This window comes from Lytechinus variegatus, chromosome 1 (assembly GCF_018143015.1).
Source record: "Lytechinus variegatus isolate NC3 chromosome 1, Lvar_3.0, whole genome shotgun sequence".
In the NCBI taxonomy this organism is placed as follows: Eukaryota; Metazoa; Echinodermata; class Echinoidea; order Temnopleuroida; family Toxopneustidae; genus Lytechinus; species Lytechinus variegatus.
The window spans coordinates 63,527,017-63,552,824 of NC_054740.1; the positions used below are offsets into that span (position 1 = coordinate 63,527,017).

At 35.0% G+C, this 25,808-nt stretch overlaps 1 protein-coding gene across 2 annotated transcripts in view; it reads left to right on the plus strand.

Moving 5' to 3' along the window:
- Positions 1-25,808, plus strand: part of LOC121419532 (WD repeat-containing protein 35-like) — a 36,187-nt gene that overhangs the window by 4,579 nt on the left and 5,800 nt on the right. Inside the window, exons 3-22 of one of the 2 annotated variants that reach the window (XM_041613990.1) lie at positions 1,530-1,604; positions 3,934-4,026; positions 4,966-5,067; positions 6,088-6,248; positions 6,731-6,896; positions 8,713-8,858; positions 10,238-10,456; positions 11,004-11,099; positions 11,657-11,677; positions 13,615-13,675; positions 14,311-14,525; positions 15,468-15,631; positions 16,356-16,566; positions 16,983-17,111; positions 18,118-18,206; positions 18,942-19,145; positions 20,161-20,332; positions 20,595-20,699; positions 23,474-23,749; positions 25,255-25,329. In XM_041613990.1, the coding sequence (XP_041469924.1) occupies positions 1,530-1,604; positions 3,934-4,026; positions 4,966-5,067; positions 6,088-6,248; positions 6,731-6,896; positions 8,713-8,858; positions 10,238-10,456; positions 11,004-11,099; positions 11,657-11,677; positions 13,615-13,675; positions 14,311-14,525; positions 15,468-15,631; positions 16,356-16,566; positions 16,983-17,111; positions 18,118-18,206; positions 18,942-19,145; positions 20,161-20,332; positions 20,595-20,699; positions 23,474-23,749; positions 25,255-25,329 (2,780 nt within the window). The remainder of the gene's footprint in view (positions 1-1,529; positions 1,605-3,933; positions 4,027-4,965; positions 5,068-6,087; positions 6,249-6,730; positions 6,897-8,712; positions 8,859-10,237; positions 10,457-11,003; positions 11,100-11,656; positions 11,678-13,614; positions 13,676-14,310; positions 14,526-15,467; positions 15,632-16,355; positions 16,567-16,982; positions 17,112-18,117; positions 18,207-18,941; positions 19,146-20,160; positions 20,333-20,594; positions 20,700-23,473; positions 23,750-25,254; positions 25,330-25,808) is intronic. The other variant, XM_041613997.1, reaches the window with a different exon arrangement.

Here is a 25,808-nt window from a genome sequence, read left to right on the forward strand (position 1 = left end):
GTGGAATATGAGTTATGACGATGTTCGAGAATTAATCCTGATAATGACAATCCAGTTTTTTAGACGCAATTGAGCATGCGATCAAAATAAATACGAATGTTTCGAATCGAGCCCTAAATTCATCTAAATTATTACGATTTAACAAGATTTTATGGTCATACTAAGAATATTGACGATGTCAGCAAAGTATGTTATGTTCATATGGAAGAAATAATACTGGGATTATTTCTATTGTTCCATCTCTGGACGTCTCCTCCAAGCTCCGAGAAAATAAGCACAATGCGCATGCGTGTTTGATGACGTATGACATATTTTCCCATTCATGAAATCAGAGCCCAAAGTTGGGCACAAACTAGCTTCAAATTGATGGGAAAAAATATCAAACGCAATTTTCTCTGTTTTGTCATGTAAAATGATATTATATGGTGATATTACGAACTTGAACAGAGTTTTTGCATGTAGACAATGTTCGAGAATCAATCCTGACGTGATGATTATTTTTTTTAGACAAGTGCACTAGCTCGACTCAAGAAGTCAAGTCGATCGTCATGAGATGTCCGCCATTGAAAATTGAAACGAAATACAAACGTTTCACATCAAGCTCTAAATTCATATTAATGATTATCATATGCAAATTATTGTTAAATATTACGATTAAATAATGTTCTATGGTCATGATTTTAATATTGTTCATGAAAGCAAGATTTATTTTACGTTGATCGCGTCAATTTCTGGCCATTTTCTGGTTTGATTAAAGAACAGTACTGCGCATGCACGATCGATGGCCATGACTTCCATTCATGAATTCATCGTGCATAAATTATCTCGGTACGAGCAGACGAGTAAGACTCGAACTATGATCGAAATAAACTTCAAATTAATGGTGAATAGCATCATAATTACTCATTCGGTTTCATTTTGGGGGCAATAGAAATCAAGTAAGTAGTAGTAAAGTTGGACATTACTGATATTTTGATGATTGATTGTGTAAACCAAACGAATCGGCCGGCCGACGTATTTTTTTTTTTTTTTTCGATGCACCGATTTTGCAAAATCTGCACCGGTGTTCGATGACATCGATCGAACACCGATTTTAAAATCGATTCGACTCAGGCTTATTTGTCAAATCCATGAATCAGTCATTCATATGTACTGATTTAGAATCATATTTAGGGATTTTTAACTTGAGGATGTAACATATGAAATAATGATAACCAACACATTGAATGGTGTATTCTTTTTTTATTCATTGTCTTTTAATGGGGGTGTGCTTTGCAACATAGTACAGTAATATGTGGTTCAGTTTAAAAAGGATTTTAAAAGATGAATTCTATAGGCAAAGAGTGCTCTGTATGTCACTGTATACTAATTCAAATTAATATGATATGTTTGAGCTGTGAATTATTGAATGTTACATGTATTTACCGCTGCAAGATGTCTAATAAACTTGTGGAATCCAAAAAGTGCTACTATTATCACCATTAAATGAACGATGATGTTTTCATTTTATGTTTTTGTTGCAATTTTAGGAAAAGATGCAAAGCAGAGAGGTCTTGCTGCACCAAGTAACCTTTCTATGAATCAAACACTAGAAGGACATTCTGGTAAGCATTGCTTTCCCCCTGGTCCATGTTTTACAGAACTGTTTGTAAGTTAGTAACAACTTTATAATAGACAACTTTGCGTACAATAGTTATTGTTTTATGAAATTCTTTTACCAATATCAGTTGAAGATGAAATCTGATCTTTGTGAATTCAATTCTTGTCTCACCTGCACAGCAGAGCAAGACTATAAGCACCGCTTTTTCGTTGTTAAGATTGAAATCTTAACCAAGTTAAAGTTTTTGAAATGTCATAACTTAAGTTAACCTAGTTCTTAAAACTTAGACATATTGGTAATAAAGTATTACTTAACATCCTGCTTGTGTTTCAAGTCACATGATCAAGGTCAAAGGTCATTTAGGGTCATTGGCCCGTATTCTGAAGTCGGGTTTAACTTAGACTCGGGTTTTAAGTTGGAGTTTAAGTATGGCGAGCCAATTGTCACATAAATCACTAACAGTAGAGACATCATACTTCAGCTCATTTGGCTCTTAAATCATTCATAATTGTCTAGGAAGTATAAAAAAATTATTGGCTTCACCATCGATGAATCAGGAAAGAGCACAGTAAACATAAGAAATATACAACTTAATAACAAATTTGATACGTTTGGCTTCCCATACTTAAACCACAACTTTAAACCTGAGTTTAACTTAAACCCGACTTCAGAATACGGGCCATTGAGCTTAGACCATGTTGGGGGAATCAATATTGAAATCTTAACCAAGGTCAAGTTTTTGAATTGTCATAACTTAGAAAGTATATGGACCTAGTTCATCAAACTTAAGGGTAATAGTGTATCACTGGAGAGCCTTTGTGAGTTACAGGTTACATGACTAAGGTCAAAGGTCACTTACATTTTAGGGTCAACAAACTTTGACCTTGATGGGTTTTTGGGGGAGTTGTCATCATAACTTTAAAATTTTATAAGTCTAGTTCATTAAACGTAGATATACATGTAATAGCAATTGAGTATCCCTGAACATCCTTTGTGTGTTTCTGGTCACATGACCAAGGTCAAAGGTCATTTAGGGTCAATGAACTTTGATAATCTTGGGGATATTTGTGGAATTTTAATCATAACTTAAAACTCTATGTATCTAGTTCATGAGACTTGGACGTAAGAGTAACCATGTACCGGTACTGTACCCCTGAATATCTTGTGTGCATTATAGGTCACATGACCAATATCAAAGGTCATTTAAGGTCAATGAACTCTGTTGTGTTGGTGGTATTTGTTGAATTGGTAACATAACTTAGAAAGTTTATGGATGTACACATGTAGTTCATCAAACATAGACATAAGGGTAATCAAGTATCTTTTGCACATGTCTTAGTTCACATGAATGTTGTCAAAGGTCATGTTGGGTCAATGGACATGGTATTTTATCATCATGTGAGTGTTTTCTTTTGTGAATAAGTATTCAATAGCTGTTTTCAAATTCAGCACTGTTGATATATTGAATCACATAATGCAGGTGAGACTGCCAGAGACATTCCACTTGTTTTATTATTTTGCCCAAATTTGAATTCATTTGATTTGATTCTACAATGTAAATATCTACAGAAATTTCCACTATCATGATGCTCTGAGGAAAGCAGAATAACTTACAGAAGATACCATAAACACAGTTGTTATCCATTCCTCAATATAGGGCAAAAATAATTATGTGGATACGTCATGCTCCCAAGGGAATCTCGTAATCAATACTGTGTCTTGCTATATGAAATAAACGATAATTGATTATAGCCATAAGCACACATACACATGCATTTGTCTGTCAAAGCTACATGTACTGTTTAATATTTCTTTAAAGTCAAATGCAATATTTTATATCATCATCTATATAGATTGTTCAAGTGATGCTGTAAAAATGCATATTTTGGTCTGCACCAATTGCCTGTGCAGTATCAGAGCGTATCCCTAAAAGGGAGCGAAATCTGACTAATATCCCATAGACTCCTGTACAAAATTTGCCATTGAATATGAGAGCTTATAAAAAGTTGCATGTCAATGAACAAAATTTATCCTATGAGGTAATAATGGAATAATGTGATACTAAGTGATGTATGACTTGTTTAATCAACTTGCTCCCTTCTATTTTCCTTTTGGGGGGGGGATGGGATAGGTGATATAATAATACTGGATGGCTTTATATCATGAAATACCAGAAACATCCCACATGTTATTACAATATTCTACTTATTTGCGATTTGTGGAATATTTTCAACAACTCGTGGAATATTTCTGGTATTCCATTCTGAGACATTGGATGTATTATAAATGTGGCACTAAATGTTGATTTATTTCTTTTTTTTTCTGCTTTGTAGGTGCTGTGCAAGTTGTTACATGGAACTCTCAGTATCAGAAACTGACTTCAAGTGACGAGTATGGCCTCATCATTGTATGGATGTTCTATAAGGGTAAAGTATTCTCATCATTGTATAGTACTGATAAAAATGTGATATTGAAATTACTTTCTAATGTGCTTAAAAAGACAATGTATCCACTTAATAGAGAACAAACATTTTCACTTCTTCACATTTATGTTTGATTGTTTATTTCTTAGAAATGATTCTCCTTTTGCAAATTTTAAACAATTGAATATGTATGAATATATAATTAATAAAAAAAACAACTTGTTATTCCAAATCAACCTTATGCTTCTGGGTGAATGTCAATAGATATACATAACTGTATTATCTTGATTTAAAATAATTTTTGTGAGGAGTAAGTATATTATCGAATTGAACTACTTTTGAATTTAGTTTATTTTAGTTCTTTCTTAGTTCTTAAGTACTTTTAAGAATTAAAGTTAAACTTTACCTTTATTTATATATTTGTGGTGGTAAATTTGTATATTTTTACTTGTACTTTTGTTTTTTGGGGTCATGAATTTGACATTAATTATATTATGGAAAGGAAAGATCAGGTTTTAGAGATGTCAAACATTTTGAAATTATAGAATAATAATAATAGCCAATTTTTGTAAAGCGCTTTTCCCAAAATGGCTCAAAGTGCTTTACAGCATATTATTACCCCATTCGTTGGATTCATTTCAATCCCGCACGAAAAGTGCACAATTTCCACTCCCTGGGGAACATTCCTTGCATTCATCGCAGCCTCATTATGGCCCTGGCAAATTCAAACATACAATGTCTTTCACATCATTCCGGGGACCCATTTAGCACCTGGGTCGAGAGTGGCAAAGTGTGGATTAACGCCTTTCCAAAGGACGCTAGACTGAGGTGGGATTCGAACACACGACCCTCTGTTTTCAAGGCGAGAGTCAGAGCCACTACATCATGGCTCTTCCATGTACATGTAGTTTGACCGTCTGATTGTTTCATTTTTTTTTTCAGGTTGTTGGTTTGAGGAGATGATCAACAATAGAAACAAGTCTGTCGTTAGGAGCATGGCATGGACGTCAGATGGCCAGCGAATCTGTATCGTCTATGAAGACGGTATGCTATCATGGTTTATTGTCTCCATTCAAATAATAGTGATAATGTTTTTTGGATTTGATTTATTTATTTCCACATTCCAATAACAAAAATGTATACAAGTGTAATCATTTTTTCCTAGCATAACATAACAATAAGCAATTGACGTAATGAATAACATATGCATATAGGGACTATACATTCTAATAATCTAATTGAAATATATTTATACCTGATGAATTTCTATATTTTTTTTAATTATTTGAACAAATAGCAGATTTTTTTTATATGAATACATATATTGACATAATACATTTTGAAGTGTGGGAGAGCTTGAAATTGATAAAGGCCTCGAAAGGAAAGGGGAAAGAATATCAGACAAACAGTGCAATAGTGCAATGATAACATCAATTATGATGCACAATTATGAATTAACCATTCCAAAGAATGCTTGAGATACTGTGTATTTTTATAAAGAAAATTTATATGGCTAATGTTAAGTACAAGGTTGTTTGCCAACCACCCTCTTAAATTTTATTTTTTTGTTTAAAACTGAAGATGAAATACAGCAATTGTTCAATCACATGATAAATTCTAACAATATCCAATAAAATGACAAAGTGTTTGTATTTGTAGATAATTTCATGAAAAGTAGGTAATTGCTCAGTAATCAGTGCAGCTCAGTGTGAATGCATTTCTTGCTGAAGGAAATTAACATATGGGGTCTGTAACACAAAGCTTAGCAATCATCATAGAACATTGTCTACGATTGATTGCATTGACTACAATGTACAATCATCATGAAAATCAAGGGTATGATCAATCGCTAACCTTTTTGTTACAAGACTCTTGAGAAGGGTTCATGCAATGGAACAATGGTAAGTTTACTCTATCATGATGGCAATGAAAAAATAGTTGAGTTTAAGTTGGTTGGAGGAAATAATAATTCATTCATTAAAGGAGGAAAACTAGGTAATGCATTTTGCACCTTTGACGTTGAATGTAGGTTTTTAATTTTGAAACTCCTCTCCTATCTTGAAGGTGCTGTGATCGTGGGGTCGGTGGATGGTAACCGGATCTGGGGTAAAGAACTCAAAGGAATGCAGCTATGTCAGGTGGAGTGGTCACCCGACTCCAAAACCATTCTCTTCGGAATGACTAATGGCGAACTACACATCTACGACAACCAAGGCAACTTTTGTGTGAGTATTTATGCTGAATTGCATCACGAAGGCTAGACTGCAAAAAGGTGTTCACTTGTTTTCTATTTTTCTACAGATGGTAAAGATTGCTCATTCAGTTGGTGAAAAAAGCCGGTTACTAGCTATGAAAAAAAAATCATGTGTGCAACATCTTGTTTTTATGGGATCGATTATTTCTGCTTAAATGTATAAGATTTTTTTTTAAATGCTCTGGTAATGTCTGCATCAGTTCCATGAAATGGGAATGGAAACGGGGGTTTCATGTGTTAAACACAAATGTCTTGATTTGTTAACATTTTGTTCCTGCCATCTATGCAGTTAATTTGTACACTACAGTAACTTGTGAAGGTTTGTCACACCATGCACTTAATTGCACAATACAGTGTAATTGTAAGTCTATAGCAAGTCATGAACTGATGTGAAAATAAGTTATAAACATTGATTTTATTAAACAATGCTCTATGATTTTGATTCTTTTGTAGTCTAAATTGACAGCGTACTGTCTGACAAATGCTACTGGTGCCGTTCACATTGCTGGTGTTGATTGGTACGATGGGAAGTATGGTCTAGTGGAGCCAGGCTGTCCAACCTTGGCAATCTGTTATGATAACGGCAGAGCACAGATCATGCGGGATGAGACCGATGATAGTAAGTCAAATCTTTGCTTGTTATCTCTTGGCATTGGGCCTATTGATTTACAGGCCAAGTCCACCCCAACAACATTTTTTATTTGAACAGATATCAGGAAGTCATGGCATTTTCAATTTCACTTTCACAAAACAGATATATGAACATACTGGGTTTTGTTTAGTAAAGACTTTTTATGTAACAAATGCACAATTTCTATAACAAATTTACCACCAACCAATCCGAATTTTGTAGCATCTAATTGTAATTGTGAACTTGTTATTATAACACGTTTTATGAAAAAGGCCCCAGGTTAGTGAGTGAGTAAGGAAGCCAATGATGTCACACACTTTATTTTATTATATAAAGTATGATAGGTACCGTAAGTAACAGATTATAAACCGCACCCCCAACTTTGGACTAAAAAAAAAAAAAAGTTAAATGATTTCAAAGTATACAAAGAGATTACCGGTATGCGGAAATCTGCTATTCTTGATCAATTCATCTACAAATGTTAGCAAGAAAGAAAGGTCCCGACAATATTGGCCACTTACACACTCACTCACCTCACAGTGTACACACACATACATCACTGCCGTTCTTGTACATTGCAAACTACGATACAGTACCAGTACATCTTATCAAATTATTATCTGTGTCTTTCCTGACGTACGAGGAAGAAACATTCACATTTCTTACATCACAACCTCACAATCACTTTCAGAATTTGTCTAGCATTCGATGTCTTAGCATGAATTTTGGATACAGGATTACAAGAAGGTTCAAGAAACAGAAATTGACTTTTTTTTCCACTTGTTTTTTTACGGCTTCGTGCCGTCTCTCTCGTGCGTGGTGTACATGTTATCTTATGAAAAGCAAAGGGGAAAGATAAAATAAGCTGCACTGGCGCGTAACTGGACTTTGGGGGGATCGGGGATAAAATGAATAGCGCCAGCTTAAGTCACACTATAATCACAATACAATGCAAACTCTCAGCTCACTCAAATCTCTCTCAGCTGTGACAGAATACCGAGTATGCTTGGCATCTCTTTGAACTTAGCCAGGGAACTTTGCTGCCTTGAATCAGGAATAAAGTCATAATTAGTGTCATGAAGGTGGGTGTGTTTGTTATGGACAATATTTGATTAAGATCGCTTCCTCTTACTCGCGGCTCTTACCCCTATAAACGACATTGCCCTGGGCGGCTACGCCTGGCCACTCGATGTGTTGTGAACTGGCAGACGTCTTACATGTACGGGAGGGGTTACGATGGGCTGACTCAGACCCGTCACCGTGTATAAACCGCACCCCCGACTTTTGCTTCTTTCCAGCCGAGAAAAAGGTGCTGTTAAGAGACCGTTACTTACGGTACTCAAAGTTGCCCTTAAAAAAATCTAAATGTGAAACACCTCAGGAAGTACTTAAATTTTCATTCTCATGATAGCCTATACATATGACCAGTGTGTTGGCTTATTTGGTAAAGCATTTGTCTCACAACCGGGAGGTCGGGAGTTCAAACCCAGGCCGCGTCAGACCAAAAAAAGTTAAAGATGGGAGTTGCTGCTACCCTGTTCGGCGTTCAATGATTAAAGGGATAGAGCCTGGTCGATGTGGCACTGCACGGCGGCTGCCGGGCCCACGATCAATTAGGCAAAGCAAATTTTCCTTTCATGTCTATTTTGAACAATATATGGATTTTCATCTTCATCTTTTTCATATCCTCTGAATCTGTATTACCACTGCAGTAATTTAATCACATAGCAATTTTGTGTGTTGTAGCATTGGAGACATATCAATAATGTACAATCCTGTCTGTTTGCTATGACCTTGTTTGTAGACCCTGTTCTGATAGATACTGGCATGTCGGTCGTCAAAGTGATGTGGAACTACAATGGGTCAGCTTTAGCCGTGGCCGGCACACAGAAGTCCCTGCAGCAAGATAAGGATGTCAATGTCGTTCAGTTCTATACCCCATTCGGAGAGGTGAATTTTAGTTTTAATTTTTTGTGATAAAGTAGTTTTTATGATGACTAATTCAGAATCCTATCCATGAGGACTTCATCTTGTGTTCTAAATTCTGATAAAAGTATAGTGTAATAGAAGAATACTTTTCTGTGTTTCATTTAAAAATAATGGTGGTGTAATTTTTTATTTGTTTATTTATTTTGTTAATTTATTAAATTATTTACTTTATGAAATTTCTCTTTGTGTTTATTTATTCATATATTTTCTTTTTGATGTATATTTTGTTCATCTCTTTATTCATTTATTTACACATATATACTAATCTCTTGATTGACTGTCTGAGTCTTTTGTAATGAATCCTTTAATTAATCAGTATTAGCATATTTCATGGCAAATCTATGTAATTTGGCATCTGATGCTAAATAGAGGTCTTACCATACATATTTAATTATATGGTACAATACTTCATTAAATGAAGGAAAATATTCTTTTTGATTAAAGTGTAATTACAGTTTAAGTGATTCCGAATTATACAAAGCTAGAAAAAATATTGATAAATACGACCAACGATACAAAAACTAGAGAATTTCAGTTCAAAGTCCTGAACAACATTTTGTTTTTTAATTATAAGCTGTATAAACTGATAATAAGTGATTCACCAGAATGCTCTTTGGGTTGTAAAGACTATGAAACCTTACAAAATGCACTATGGCATTGTAAATTTGTGCAAATATTTTGGAACGAATTTGAAGCTTATTTATCGATGTTGGACTTTTCTACACTAGACGAACAGACCATAATTGTTGGATTTTTAGAAAAACAAGAAGATAAAATAAAATATCATATCTTATTATAGCAAAGAGGTGTATTTACACAAGAATAAATGGTAATAATAAGCCAAGCATTGACTATTGTAAAAGAATGTTGTTTCCTTTGTACACAGAAGAAATGCACATTGCTAAAAAGAAGGGAAAGTTGTATCTCCACCAAAGAAAATTGAAATGTATTATGCCACTGTTTACTTCTAATCACTGCTAAAAAGATTGTAATTTTGGGGTCTATACTCTTTTTTTTCTATACTTATCTTTTCTATCACATAAGCAATAATTGTATGCAACGTACCTGTGCTTACTTTGTTATATACATTACTTTGTATGAGCACAAAAAAGTATGAATATGTCCTTATTGATCTATATTTATATGTTTTATTGAAAGTATCAGTAAAATACCATTGAGATATAAAAAAAGGAAAATATTTGTGTGCAACATCATAGATACAATCAGTTCAATTTTAGCACCATAATGGTAATTCTAAAGTAACCTGTGTACAAAAAATTGCAAGCAATTGTGAATATGAAGCATTTGTCTTTATCTTACATCCTACCCTTGTACTGTAGCATTTACGAACCTTGAAAGTGCCTGGTCAGGGGTTGTCTGCAATATCGTGGGAAGGCGGAGGATTACGTATAGCCCTGGCCGTTGACAGCTACATCTACTTTGCCAACATCCGTCCCGACTACAAGTGGGGCTACTGCGCCAGTACCGTGGTCTATTCTTTTACCAAGCCTGATCGAGTGGAGAACTGCGTGGTCTTCTGGGATACTCTCAACTCTGAAGTGAGCATATTTGTATGAAAGGGGCAATTGTTGAGGGTCGTTAGAAATGTGATATTATTGTAAAAATGATGCTGTTTTTAAGTTATGCACAATTGGTGACTTATTCTTTGCTCAAAATGAAATTCCCCTTAGCTCAAGTTGATTTTCTTTTTTTTCCTTTTTTCTTGTTTTTATTCAATATTAACAAGTATCTGAATGATGCCAAGTTTATGATTTGTCAAAATTAGATAGGGGTTATAGGAAATTCAATACCACTGTATTGAAATCGGGAAGAATGGAAGGTGTGTCTGATTTAGCACAAGAACATTCGAAGATCTGTCTTGTCAGGTTCAATTGTATTTAGCCAGAAATTTCTTTCGCAAGGGTTTTTAAAAGAAGTGAATGTAAGGTCGTAAAAATTCATTTTGAGAAATCGATATGTGATTGATTTTCAGAAGTCAAATTCTTAGAGTTTGTTATCAACAAAATCAATTTTAAGCCTGAAACAATAATAATATCAATGTTTTTCATCAATCTAGTATCCTTGTTTCTGTTTTGCTTTGTCCAGAGATATGTGAAGTATGTGAGGAATCTGTTATCAGTTACGGCATATGGAGACCACTGTGTGCTAGCTACAAGGGCAGATGAAACCATGGGACAAGTGGTGAGTTAATTTTATTATAACATTATTTTACTGTGCATGGCATGGTTATTTGAGCTGCATGTATAACTGCGCTATTAATAGTATTGTAGATGTGATTGCTGCAGTGAAAGATTGAATCGAGGGGAACATTGGTTTCAATTTGATTTTGATGGAAATTGTAAAAAAATATCCACTCAGCTTTTTTCTCTTCCTAGATTTTAGAAATCATGTATATTTTTCAAGTGAATTAAACTTGTGAGTTTCGAGTGTCAATATGTTTTGTTCTTTGCATTGCATCTGAATTATTGAGACATGCAAAGCTGTATGTTAAATGATTAAAAAAAAGAAGTTTTGTCATTTAGTTTTCATTCTCTCTATTTTCATGCTTAAATATATATCCCATTGAAATTTAGACTTATGGCTTTGAATACCCTGTAGGCGAGGGTTTGGATTTTACAAAATTAAAAATAATGGTTCTATAATATGAAAAATATGTGTTCATATTTATGATAAGTAAAAGCCTGTCATTGTAAGTCACCAAATGTCTTTTCATGAATCACTCATTCCCATGGCGACAGGATCCTTCTGACCCAATTCAGGTAACTAGTGTGGTGTGTTCTCTGTTCTATTTGTGTGTGTGTGTTTGCAGTGATTTTCCTTAAATTTAAGTGAAATTATACGTCAAAAGAGATTGAAGTTGACATTGTTTGTGTTCAAAGATTTCAAACCAGCATTTTTTTTTCACTGAAACTATAACATAAACCCCTTTTCCAGTGCATATTTCATTACATGTTAACAAAATTGAAAGGAAATTTAGTTTTCTTTCAATTTTGTTAAACCTGAACTACCCTTCAATTCTTGTTCAACAAACATGTCCAGGGGCCCTTTTTAAAGAGTTACAGCAACATGTATTTAAAACTTTGCCATTATGGCAGCTACCAGCTAATAATCCGCTTTAATATAACGCTAAATACATCGGAACGACGTGTCTAAGCGCTGTACAGATACATTTTTACCCTGGTCATCGTAATCAATCGCATCGTAATGCAATCAGTCATTCCCACATATAATTGTGTGCACATCCTCCTCTCCCTGGGGAGTATTCCATTGTAAATTTGATATTGATTGGCTGCTGAGCCGTGTTACTACGATACATGTAGTTGCCATAATGGCAAAGTTACAATAGTTGCAACTCTTTGTGAAACACGCCGTAGATCTTTGAGGCCCAAGCTATTTTAAATGAAATTTACTTCAGTGCACTGCTCTAATGGTTTTGTTATTTTCATGTTGTGTTTTCATAGCCGAGACCCATCTCATATCCAAGGGGGGGGGGCAGAATCCTCCCCCTCGGCTATGAGATGGGTCCAAATAACCCAGCTCTTTTAGGGTTAAAAGTTCTACCTCGGTCTTAGGCATACACGCACATGGAATATGTTCCATAAATGTTATTAAAAGCACTTGTGCAGTGTGTTATTTGCATTTTATTTTACAAAAAGTAGGATGATTTTTGTACTTTCTCCTAGTTGAAGCCACTTTTGTGAATTTGGGTCGATCTTTGTTTCATCACTTTATTTTGGAAAAAAAACAATGCTAGTTTAGTTGCTTTATTCATTATTGAATAATGAGTGTCCTGTATAATATGCTTGATGGTGGTTATCCCATTGTTGGTTCATCCAGATATATCAATAATAATGATACAGTTCTTAATGGACACGTAACACCTAAGGGTCTCAATGTGCAGAGTAAAGCGGGATATGTGGTTAAAATTGTAGACTGAAATTTGATTATTGAAGTTATCCAGGTGCCATTTTATAAATCTTTTCCTAAGTTTTGCACAACTGGTGATCCCTACCCCAAATTTTCTCTTCTTTGACATGATGTGTGTGCATTTCCTATCGATGTAATCAAACTTTGAAAAATAATTTTTCCATTCTGAAGCCTTTGTGATGAAGGGGAATTTTAAGTTTTGTTTAGAATGAGTTTTATATGTTTTTTTTCTTAATGATTCATACCAAATCAATTACCGATATATTATGTCTGTTACGTAATGAAAATTGTGTTGTGTATGAATGTTATGAATGCAGAAGAAAAAATAAATCAAATCAAGTTAATGTGTTACATCTCACGTTTTGATCAGTGTCGATGGGAGGATCTCCATAGCACTAGTGATCTCAACATTTTTTTTTTCATTTCATGTACAGTATTCATTCCAAATCTCATTAAAAAACATACAACATACAAATCAAAGAATACACTATATACAATTAAAGATACAAAAATAGAAATACATTTAACAAGAGAAAAAATGAGAATATGAGGGAGCCAGCATAGGCCAATGGCCTTTCTAAGGCTGGGCTCCCAAGACCTTAATATAATTATAATAATCATCTGTTCAATTATTATCAAATATTTGTGAATATTTGATTTTGTTTTGTTTTGTACAATTCAACTGGTTTCAAGGCTTTCATTCCATTATAATATATGAAACACTGATTCACCCATCACAATATAGAGTAACATTTTCCCTCTGTTTCAGTATGTGCTTGTGCTATGTAACTGCATTGGAACTCCGCTGGAATCCAAGTACATTGATATAGGTGAGTCACATGATTTTACCAAACCTGCTTTCACAGCCAATACTAGCAATTCTACAGCAATATTCTCATAGTCATTCAATTTTACAATATTCAATGATTATCAATTCATGACTATAGTTTTAGGTTAGTAGAAATTATTGAATAATATATTAGAAAACATAACTTGCCATGCTTATAAAGGTAGACAATACAAAGATTATTTTACCCCATTACCTTATCAATTTATACATTAATGCTATGAAGAGCAGATTAAAACAGAAAAATTGATATATTTTACATTCTGCATATTTTTCTTTTATCGGATTTTGCTTTGATTTTCATGACTTTTCACTGTATTTTTTGTGATCCAAATTTTAGGCCCTGAAGAAATGTGAATTCTGTGCTCTGTTGTCTGTATCATAATCCACTATCCGTCATTATATCTTGTTTATCACTGCTTCATTATTTCTGTTATTTGATTTTGTTGTCTATCTTTTTTTTAAAAGCCCCTTATGGAATACCACCAAGTTTCGGATATGTGCCATCTTGTGTATATGGATATATATCGGGAAAAAAAAATAAATTGTAAAATAAGAACTCTAGGATAGGGTTTCAAGTTCACATATGCTTTTTATTCATTTTTTTCCTGTTCCCAGAGCCATCGTTCGTTGCTGTGACCAAGACCCATGTGATAGCTGCCTCCAAGGAAGCCATCTATATCTGGCAATTTAAAACTCCCAAGAAGATAACAGCTATGGAGGTGAACACAGCCATGGGGCGTAAGAAGGATTCAAGAGAGAGGGTCTATCACATTGATGATACTCCTTCAGGAGCTGGTGACGGTGTCCTGGACTTCAGCAAGGCATTCGCTGTAAGTAGAACCCATTGGTTTTAATAGTCAACCCTGGGTTAACTGAGACCACACTTGTATGGGAGTGCCGGTTATCTTTAATATCCTGCTGCAAAAAGTTGTCAAAAAATAATTGAGTCTTGATATGGAAAGAATAGAAAAGTGCAAATATATGATAAGTTAATTGGTACATAATGATTTGTCACAAATATGGAGCAAATATTATGAGGCCAGCATTCCACAGAAGTTTGTTCTATTGTCAGACCAAGGTTTAAGTATCAGAATGCCATACATTGACCTGTATTCTGTAGGAGAGTTTAGGGGCCATGATCTAACTCTGTGCTAAAATTATGAGAAGCCAAAAATGTCAATATTTTGGGGGGGATTTTGTGTTTCGGATATTTCGTTTGTTCTCGCCTCGTGCTTTTCTGGTGACAAACTATTTGAGTCATCATTCCAAAACAGTTATGATTGACTGGAGTGTCCAATGAGATTGTGAATTTAACCTATATTAATAAAGATTTTTGTCACAATTGGCTATCCATAGTCAAATCACTACTTTATGACAGAAGTTACATTAAACCTGAGTTCAGAATACAGGCCACTATTGTTTTTACATGCTGACAGATGAACATTATTAAAGATCAATGGAAGTATACCACAACTCTACTTATATTTATTTTGGCCTATGTATTAATGCAGGAAACAGCATTTTACATGTCTGAACTTGTGTTTCAATAGTGATCTTTGTGGATCTGTTTACTAAATTATATCATGTTATTGCTGAAAATCTTTTGAAACCTGAATAGTAACCCTCAAAACTTCAGTATTTTGAAGTGTAAAATAAGATTGATTTTCAAAATGAATTTCAAAGTGCAGACTATTCAGAATGAAAAGTCTTGATGACCATTGTCTTTGACAGGATGAGTTTTTCAAAACACATTATTTGCTTTATTTTGACAGCCCACCAGGGATCCAATCTGCTGCGTAGCTGCTTCTGACAAGGTGTTGATCGTCGGCCGTGAATCTGGAACCTTGCATCGCTACTCACTCCCACACGTAGCCCTGGTCAACAAGCATGTAGTCAACTGTAGACCTCATGCCTTGTCTCTGAACTGTACTTCCAGGTAGAGAAGAGACTTCTTCCTTTGGTTATTATTTATAACTTGGTCACATTTGCTCTACGGCGGCCGTACAGCGAGTCGAAAACAGCCGTTTTAACATTTTTTTTGTCCAACCACATATAGGTGGTTTGAATTAAAGTTAATAAAATGGCTGTTTTCGACTCGCTGTACGGCCGCCGTAGAGCAAATGTGACCAAGGTATTAGCAAACAGGTTTTATCCTTATGAACTGTCAGTAATGCTTACATTAATCAATCACTGTTATTATATGAATAAAAGTGATGAAATTAAATTTTCAGTGATAAAATTAGTAGTGATTATATTTATTAATCACTAATTATATTGATCAGTTATCCTTAATGCAATGTAGGATTGACATAAAAATACTGAATAGCTTTCTCATTAATCCACCTGATACAATTCATTGAGAGGTTTGTAGGTGGACCTCTCGAAAGTGGTTCCCCTTACTCTTGCCTGAGTAACCATAGCGGATTTTTGTCTCAGCTGCATAGCAGAGTGAGACTATAGGCGCCGCTTTTCCGACGGTGCCGTTGGCGGTGTTGATGTTGGTGATGTCAGTACCTAATCTTAAGTTTTTGAAATGACAGTATAACTTAGAAAGTATATGGACCTAGTTCATGAAACTTGGACATAAGGTCAATCAAGTATTACTGAATATCCTGCCTGAGTTCAGGTTACATTTTCTGAATCTGACTATTTACTTGCAGTCGTTTGGCAATCATCGACATCGCAGGGATCTTGACATTCTTTGACCTCGACACCAAGTGGGTCAACCCTGAAGGTCAAGAGGTCATAGGTCAGCCGCTGCAGTTTGAAAGGAAAGACGTTTGGGATATGAGATGGGCCGAGGATAATGCTGAACTCATTGCTATGATGGAAAAGACCAGGATGTACATCTTTAGAAACTTGGACCCCGAGGTAATAATTTGAGATTGAAAGTGTTGTATTGGAAAAATTTCTTTAAGTTTAGATGTCAGTGATGTTGCGTGGGGGGGTTAACATCTAAGATTGACTCGATTAACGATCGCTACGTCACTAGGTTAAATCTGGTCACTTTGGTCATCGCTGAAGAAAGCAGCAATTAGCCGCCAAAAATTTCGAGGTAATTCTTCTGATTTTCGTTTGTGTTGTGATCAAAAGGTTAAATTTTACTTCTCTTCAACCAATATAGAGGAACTTTCATGATCAGCTAAGATTTGGAGAGTTCTGTTGTATAGAAGCATTTTTATTTGATTTTTGGGGTGTCTGTGATGTAGCAGGAGGAGGTGGTAGGCTGAGATTAAGAGTGGTTTAATGAATGATCGTCTGTTCTTGGTTGTTTTTTGTTTGTTCAGGAACCCATTGTGAGTTCAGGCTACATCTGTCTGTTTGAAGACCTTCAGATTAAGAGTGTTTTATTGGATGAAGTGATGAAGGATCCGGAACATCCAGGAAAGGAATGCATGGTAGAGCTAGATATCAAGGTGAGTCAAAAATAAATGAGAATACATAAATTCAATTCAAGTTAATTCATTTATTTCCAATGCAAGATAAAAACATTTCATACATACAAATAAACAAGGTTATACAAATATTTTTGATGGGAGGATCTTAAAATGGCAGTCTCCTGTATTCATTAAGTATTATTATGTATAAGTTATGATTATGCTCAGGTCATTATTTTCCAGATTCATAATGTATTATGACTATATTATTCATTTTATGGATTATGTTGTATGTTGCATGTAATTATGTTACATTGATATTGTATTATTTGAATGCAAAAATAAAAGTAAACACACAAACAAAAAAATCATACAGACATTTTAACTACACAGGAATGATTTTGAATTTGGTGTTGTTGGAATGTCGTTTACGAGATGAATGCCCCATTTCAAAAAGGCTTATAGTAACAAATGCACAATTTTTGTAACAAATTTATCATCGGCCAATCAAACTGAATGGTTTCAGTAGCTTTAAACTGTTGCCAATTTGTTATTGCAAAGGGTCCACAGCACAGGACCAAACTTTAATAAGGCTTGACCCTGGGAGGAATCTCACTCGATGTTCAGCTATCAACGTGATCCGGGGCCTGTTGCAGAAAGAGTTGCAATCATTCGCAACTCTAAAAATCATGCGCAACTTGATTTTCAACCAATCAACAGCATGCATTTGGGACTTGCGATTAATTTTTTGGCTTGCGTTTAAACCCAACTCTTTCTGCGGGCCCCTGGATTTTTGTTTGTAAAATCAGATTTTGTTTTCCAGTTAGTAATGGCAATATATATCGTGCTTCCAACATCACCCATTGTTGGATAAATTAATAAATTTGTTGAAAATGATTGCCATGGAGCATGTGTCATCGGAAACGTGACGCAGTTTACACGTTGAATACTGAATTCTGTCGTTCCCATAGACTTAGTACAGGTATCCCCAGGTTCCCATTGGCAAGGGGTTAACATTTCATGTTCTGGTTTGTAATTTTATCAGAGTTTGAGAGATACGTGTGATCTGTTGGAAAAGGTTGGCATCGAAGATGCTGCTCAATTCATTGAAGACAACCCTCATCCAAGATTATGGTATGTATGAATATTTACGTGATTACCCCACTTTTCAAGAGCTAATGTAATATCATCTTTCTGTAGTTTCTTGAAATTTGTCCACGAAAAACAATAGATTCATATGAACCTTCAAGCTACAATTATGGTATGACTGGGCAATTTTTTAAAATTGTTTTTGTCTCCTAAAACCACTGCTCTCATCATTTTTTTCAGTCAAAGCCAGATATTTTTTAACCAAGTGACATGTGACCAAATTATGATCTTTATTTCTGAATGCCCTTCATGAGTTTATTCCTTTTAATGCTCGTGCCCTGTATGAAACTGCCTGGCTAAAACGATGGTATTAATATCCAAAGTCCTTTGGAAGTGCATAGAGATGTACAAAAAAAATGTGATTTGCGCTATACAAGAATAACATAATATTATTATTAAAAATACAGAATTTACTGAGGATTTCTACAGTTTTAACTCCCGTGCACCAATTTATTACAAAAAAGTTACATGTATGATAGATTTGATATAAACTAAAATGGTGATTGCTTGTTATTGGGTGTAGTTAAGATATGATAAGTTGAGATTAATTGTAGTTTGAGTTTGAGTTGAACCTATTCCAACTCCTTGTAAGACTTGACCCTGTATTGAAAGAAGTCTTTAAATTCCGGGTGGTGTGAATTATGCTCCTTAAATTCTCTTCATACAACTACATTAGGATAAGGAAATATTTGATTGATTTTTGTTTTCTTTTCTTTTTAGGCGTCTGTTGGCAGAGAAGGCCATGGAAACCCTTGATCTGAAGGTCGCAGAGCAAGCATTTGTCCGTTGCCGAGACTTCCAGGGGATTGAGTTTGTGAAGCGCCTCGGGAACCTACAGAGTGAGACGATGAGAAGCGCAGAAGTAGCCGCCTACTTCAAGAGATTTGAGGAAGCAGAGAGAATGTACAGAGATATGGATAGGAGGTAAACAAAAAAGTTACTGTATCAGAGAAAAAAATACTCAGAGACTCAGGGAAATTTCCCCCCCCCCAATGAGCAATAGTAACAGAGCCCTAGTGGGTGTTTCATGAAAATTGTCAACACTGATTTAATTGTCAGTGCTGACTATTTCGGTGAAATCCTTGGTTTTGACTGACCGAGAGACATTGGTTTCTGACTGTTACTATGGTAACTGTTGGAGAAAGACAACTTTTCAGTGCTGACAACTTTCATGAAACAGTCCCCTGGAAAACTAATAAAGAGCTCCTGAACTTCCTATAGGGCCTAATATAAGCTGTAATACAGTGTAGCATAATTGGGCTCGTGAGCTCAAGAGTAGCCGCGGGGAAATAATAATATTTTCCCTGTACTATATTAATAGGTCCACTTTTTTGTGATTGAAAACAAATAGTGAACTCATTAGTGCTGTAACATTAGTAACAAGCGTCAATTTAAAGAGCATTCATTACTGGGTGCTTTGCTTTCTCGATAGGCATGCTGAATTAATTGTAATCAACACAGAAAATATTTATGACTCATGATTTGAATCCACAGATTTAGAATAACCTTTGGGAATTTGAGCCATTGTCTTTTCTTGAAATGATGAAATAGGAGTTTCTCAAACGGGCTACTAATCATAAAAGAAATTATGATTTAAAAAAAAAAGGAAGAGAAAGATACATTGCTTAGATATTTGCCTGAAACAAAAATGTGACATAACATTGATTAAAACACTGTAACTAAAAACTGAACAATTTTGAGACACTTTATAAAAAGTTGTATTTTAGATGTATGGAAATGGTGCTAGCCGTTGTTTGTCCTAATTCCTGGAGAGTGATCTTCCTGGGCAAAAGAAGGTTGACACTTCATTACTCTGAAATATAGCTGTTTGTGAACTGTTATCATATTTGCTAAATTTTTGGTTACAAGGTTATCACAGCCCATTGTTGATATTAGCCGTCAAGCATCGTTCTGAGGACGTATTTATTTCCTCTTGTAGGGATCTAGCAGTGAACCTGCGTATGAAACTGGGTGACTGGTTCAGGGTAGTTCAGCTCTTGAAATCAGGCGGAGGGGGTGATGACGTTCAGATGCAACAGGCTTGGAATGCTATCGGTGATTACTATGCAGATAGACAGAAGTGGGCCAATGCGGTAACATATTATCTTCAGGTATGTGTATTACTCTAGTAGTAGTAGTTACATATAATGGATGATTTCAAGTTCAGTGTTGACCTTTTGGTGTTGTTGTTAGGTCAATTATTACATGATTATAACACCAAACTTAAAATGAAGATGGTTCCAAAAAGTCACTCACTAGTTATTGAGATGTCAATAATGTGATCTGGAACAGGTTTCTTTAAATTGTATTATCATTTTGCAGTATATAGTATTTGATTGCAGGATTTTTAAATATTTTTTTAATTTCTTCCAGGGAAACAACCAAGAGAGATTAGCAGAGTGTTACTACATGCTAGAGGATTTTGGTGGACTTAACAAGCTTAGTGACGCTTTACCCGAAAACCATCTACTCTTACCGGTATGAATACAATGCTTCCTTGTCAAACATTTCAAGTGACGTAGCAAAGAAAAGCAGGGATGGAATTGAGGAGTGAAATCAAGAGAATTATCCTTCTGATCCCTACCTTTTCACAAAACCTGGGCCCCGTCTTACAAATAGTTGTGATTGATACGATCAACCATAAATATGCAAAGCCAGCAACATCAACACCTAAAATGTGCATTTGCTCGAAATATATTCCTGATGTGCTGGAAATTCATGCATTTATTGGTTTCTTGAAAATTCAGTGTGCTTCTCTTTGTTTACAAAGGACATTGAGCAAAGTTTTTGTAGAAAAAAGTATGACATCAATGGGTTTTCATACAGTTGAGGTTCATTGGATCAATTGTAAATTTTGTTAGATAGGCCCCTGTTATAACAAATTTGCAATGAAAGTTTAAACCTACTGAAATCATTCAATCTGATTTGCTGATGGTAAACTTGTCATAGAATTGTGCATTGTTCTGATAACCAGGGATTCGGTTTTAAGGCGCGCGAGAGCGATCGCGCACTACATGCGCGCCTTAATCCATTTTTGGTAGCGCGATTAATAGCGCGCCTCGCGATCGTTGACCTGCGCGGAAATGCCTAAAGTCGCCCTCGAAATTACCCAAAATCATGCTTATTGCTGAGTGAATAACAACTCAATATGCTCGAGCTCCGCTTACCATTTAAAAATAATCCAAAAACCAACACTCAAAGTCATGAATAATCCTTAAAAATAGCGCGAGTAGCGCAGTTTCGAATGCCGACGTTGCGTTATTTTTTCTGTACCACGTATTTCCATACACATGGTACCAACTACGGAAAAAAAATCAATGCAACGGTCGGGAAACAGTTGCATGTATAGGGGTCCATTATGACTACCACCATGTGCAATTTCGAATGCACATGTTTCCCCTACAGATATCACGATTCTGTGATTAAATAATTCGAATTACACAGGAAATAAATCCCTGAGACTTGTAACCTAGCATTGGTGAGTTGTCATTCGGCTTTGCTTTTCAAAACGGCTTAGGCCTATTAACTTCCAAAATAAGTTACCTTATTTATTAATTATGACTAAAAAAATCATTTATTTTCTTTTCTAGGGGATGAGGTATTATATCAGACAATAAATCATCAAACAAAGCTCCATCTATTTTACAAGGCTGGCGGCAGGCTCACGCATTGGCGCTTTTACTAGCTAGCCAGTTAGAGCTCTGTCTCTGCCAGAGCTCTGGGGGACAATTCACTCAGTAAAGGCCTCAATGATGGTGATTTTCTGTTTCAGACAGAGTTTACATTTCATGAATATTATTCAAAACTGCCAATAAAGTTTGATGATTTCTTCATTGTCATGTATATTTAAGTTCTTAATGAATACATTCTCACCGAATTTAGACTCCCCAATAGAGAAATTAAATTTTCATGGAGATCTGCGTTTTCAAAGAACTTCAGGAAAAGTTAGGGGATGTGGGCCTTTATTACATGTACATGGCTGAGTACAAGGTATTGTACTGGAATAGATGGAGTAGAAATTAGATATTGAATTCATTTACTAGTATATCCAAGTCCAACTCACAGTCACACACACACGCACTCACCCACACACACCCACATCCACCCACACACACCCACATCCAAGATTCTAAGCATGAAAAATAACTTTAAAAATCATACAATATTGAACAAAAAGTAATAATTCATTAACAAGTGAACAGGTATATCCAAGTCACACACACACACACGCACTCACCCACACACACCCACATCCAAGATTCTAAGCATGAAAAATAACTTTAAAAATCATACAATATTGAACAAAAAGTAATAATTCATTAATAAGTGAACAGGTATATCCAAGTCCAACTCACAGTCACACGCACCCACCCACACACACCCACATCCAAGATTCTAAGCATGAAAAATAACTTAAAAAATCATACAATATTGAACAAAAAGTAATAATTCATTAATAAGTGAACAGGTATTCCTCAAAATACAAAAAAGTAGCATTTAAAAAGAGCCCCCAAAAATGCAAAAGTAGCCCCCGAAATTTGCCAAAAAAATTTAAAATGGAGCCCCTGAAAAAAAAATTGTTTGTTACTTAACTTTAAGCCAAAGTCAAACCTAACTCAAACAGGTTTTGATAACATACAATCTTATTACAAAACATTGTAAAACAATTACATATACTTCCTTTGGTTGTTGATTGCAACTTTATAGTACATACATTTCCTCCATCTGTTTTGTTAATTGGACAAAAAGCTCCCCTTGTATGTTGAAGAAGAGCTTTTTGCAGTGCTCCTCTACCGCTCTCCTTAAAAGATCTAGGAGAGCTATTTATTGCTCCCCTCATAATTATAAAACTGAGTCCCTCGATAACACGTTTTTATGAAACATGACAATGAATTAACTCTAAAGACCATCATATTTGAAATTGTTGATTCCTTGTCAGTTTTAATGAAAAATTGTATAATAAATAATAATAATCTGCTTGTATAGTATCATGATATATCAGAGCTACCAATTAGCAGCATTTATCCTATGTGGTATGATTTTTACGGGGAGAGTGACACTAAATAGGATTTTTGAAATTTGAAAGAATTACATTTCTGTTAATATTTTTAAAATTTTAAAGAAAAATAAGATTTGGGATTGAAAATAGGATAGAAAAAATAAAGAATATGATTTTTCCACAATTAACGAGGACGTCATCCTCGTTGACGTCATCGTCATCATCCGTAACACACATTTTTTTCTATCCACAGGAGATAGCCTCCATGTTCTTGACCGTGGGGATGTGCGCCGAGGCCGTCTCGGCGTTCCTCAAGTGCAACGAAATCAAGAAGGCGGTGGACTGCTGCGTGCATCTCAACCAATGGGACCAGGCAGTGGAGCTTGCCAAGACGCACCATATCCGAGAGATCGATAGTCTCCTCGCCAAGTACGCGGCTCATCTTCTGGAGAAGGAGAAGACGCTTCAGGCTATAGAGCTCTATCGCAAGGCTAATCATTACCTGGATGCTGCTAAGCTTATGTTTCAGGTGAGTCACTATTGTTTATAAATGTTAACTTAAAGGGGAATGAACTGTGTGTGGTGTCTCTTTGACTGTGTGTTATAAATACCTAGTCTTTAAACATAGACGTTTTCAGATATCTACGATTATGGAGAATAAATTGACCTATTATTGTATTTGTGTAGAGAAACTAAAATGTTTTGAGAGGAAAAGTATTTGTTTTGCAACTTGGTAACATAATTATTGCGGTATAAATGTATCGAGTAGTTAATTAGCATGATATCTTCATTTGGGTCTATATTACTAGACTACACTAGCATTATGGGTCAGGAAATTGGCCAGGTATAAGTAGTTGAGGACTTCAGACGACGCTATTGGTTCATAACTGCTTTGAAGCTAAGTTTGAATTCAATTATAGAAATCTAATGTCAATAGGAATGGTTGGATTATATGCCAGATTGCTTATCGAGCTTATTTAAAATAATTCATGCTCGCTTGAAATTATATTCATTTCATCACATGTTTTCCCGGTGTAGCTCAAACAGGAACAATATGTGGGACCACACTATAGATGGACAGGCATTTTTCAGTAATTTTTCTGGTCTTCATTTGCTCGTTTACTCTGTAATTGTTCATTTTTTTTGAGAAAAAAAACTGTTTGGCAGATATCATTTATTTATGTTTTTTATGATTCTGTGTAAGTTTTGTTCAATTTTGCTTTCTGTCATTACCATTACCGGAGGTTAGAATGAGAAGGGGTAGCTTCTTGATGAATTCATATAAAACAACCATGGTAACATTCATGCGAGACATTTGACACTCCATACTTATAACCTGGCAGGGTTTTTTTTTTGTAAAATAATTGAACACAATTATCAAGTTCTTTTCACCACTCAGATTCCTTGTGGGTAGCTTTCAACATTTGATATGTACAGAAATCATACTCTTATATGCAGGTTCTCAATGGTTCTCTTGACATCATTATGGAATCATTGTGATGTCATGACGTTTGTCTTCACTACCTCGATCTATTTTGAAACTCAATATGATGTTTTCCATTATATATTCCCATCGGTTCCTTTCTTATCTTAGAAAGTTGAGATTTCAATGAAAGCAGACAGTTGTGTGATAATAATGATAATAATACCCACATGCTTCTATAGCACATATCATTGCCAAATGCATCCCTATGCGCTTAATTGGATATTATTACCCTGGCTCTAGCCCCGCGGCCTTTTACAGCATGGTAGCATTTCAAGGAATAAATTCCTGCCAGGTACCCATGTACCTCACCTGGGTCAAGTGCAGCACAATGTGGATAAATTTCTTGCAAAAGGAAATTACACCACGGCTGGGATTCGAACCCACGACCCTCTATTTCAAAGTTCGAAGCCTTATTCACTGGGCCACAACGCTCCACATAGTAATAAGTAGGCCTATAGTAATGTAGTTATGAGTATAGAAATGAGATGGTTAAATGTATTCATTATAATTATGATTGATTGTGATTTTATGTGAACTTCAATTTGCAGACAGCTGAAACTGAAGGCAAAAAGAAATTAAAGCCTCTGAGGACAAAGAAGATCTATGTACTTGGTGCATTGCTGGTAAGATGATTATAATAACAATTATAATGATAATAATGATGATGATGATGATGATAATGATAATAATAATGATAATAATAATTAATAATGATAATAATAATGATAATAATATTAATATTATTAATATTGATAATGATAATAAAAATAATAATAATTTGGTATCATAATATTATTACCCCAGCTGTAGCCAAATATGAACAGGAGTTTATAACAGGAGAAGACATTGTGGTTGGTTACAAGAATTCAAGTCTGTATTTCATGAAAATTTGAACTGTAAAGGAAAATTATCTATCATTGAATGTACTTGATTTTAATTGTATATGTTTCGCTTATCTCATTATTGTTTTTGTTCACCTGAATGTAATGCACAGTTGAGTATATCCATATAGAAATATTCATGTACAATTATCATTCATTATTCAACAAATCTGTATACTGATTAAATTGATACAGAATACATTCACTTCAATGAAATGGAT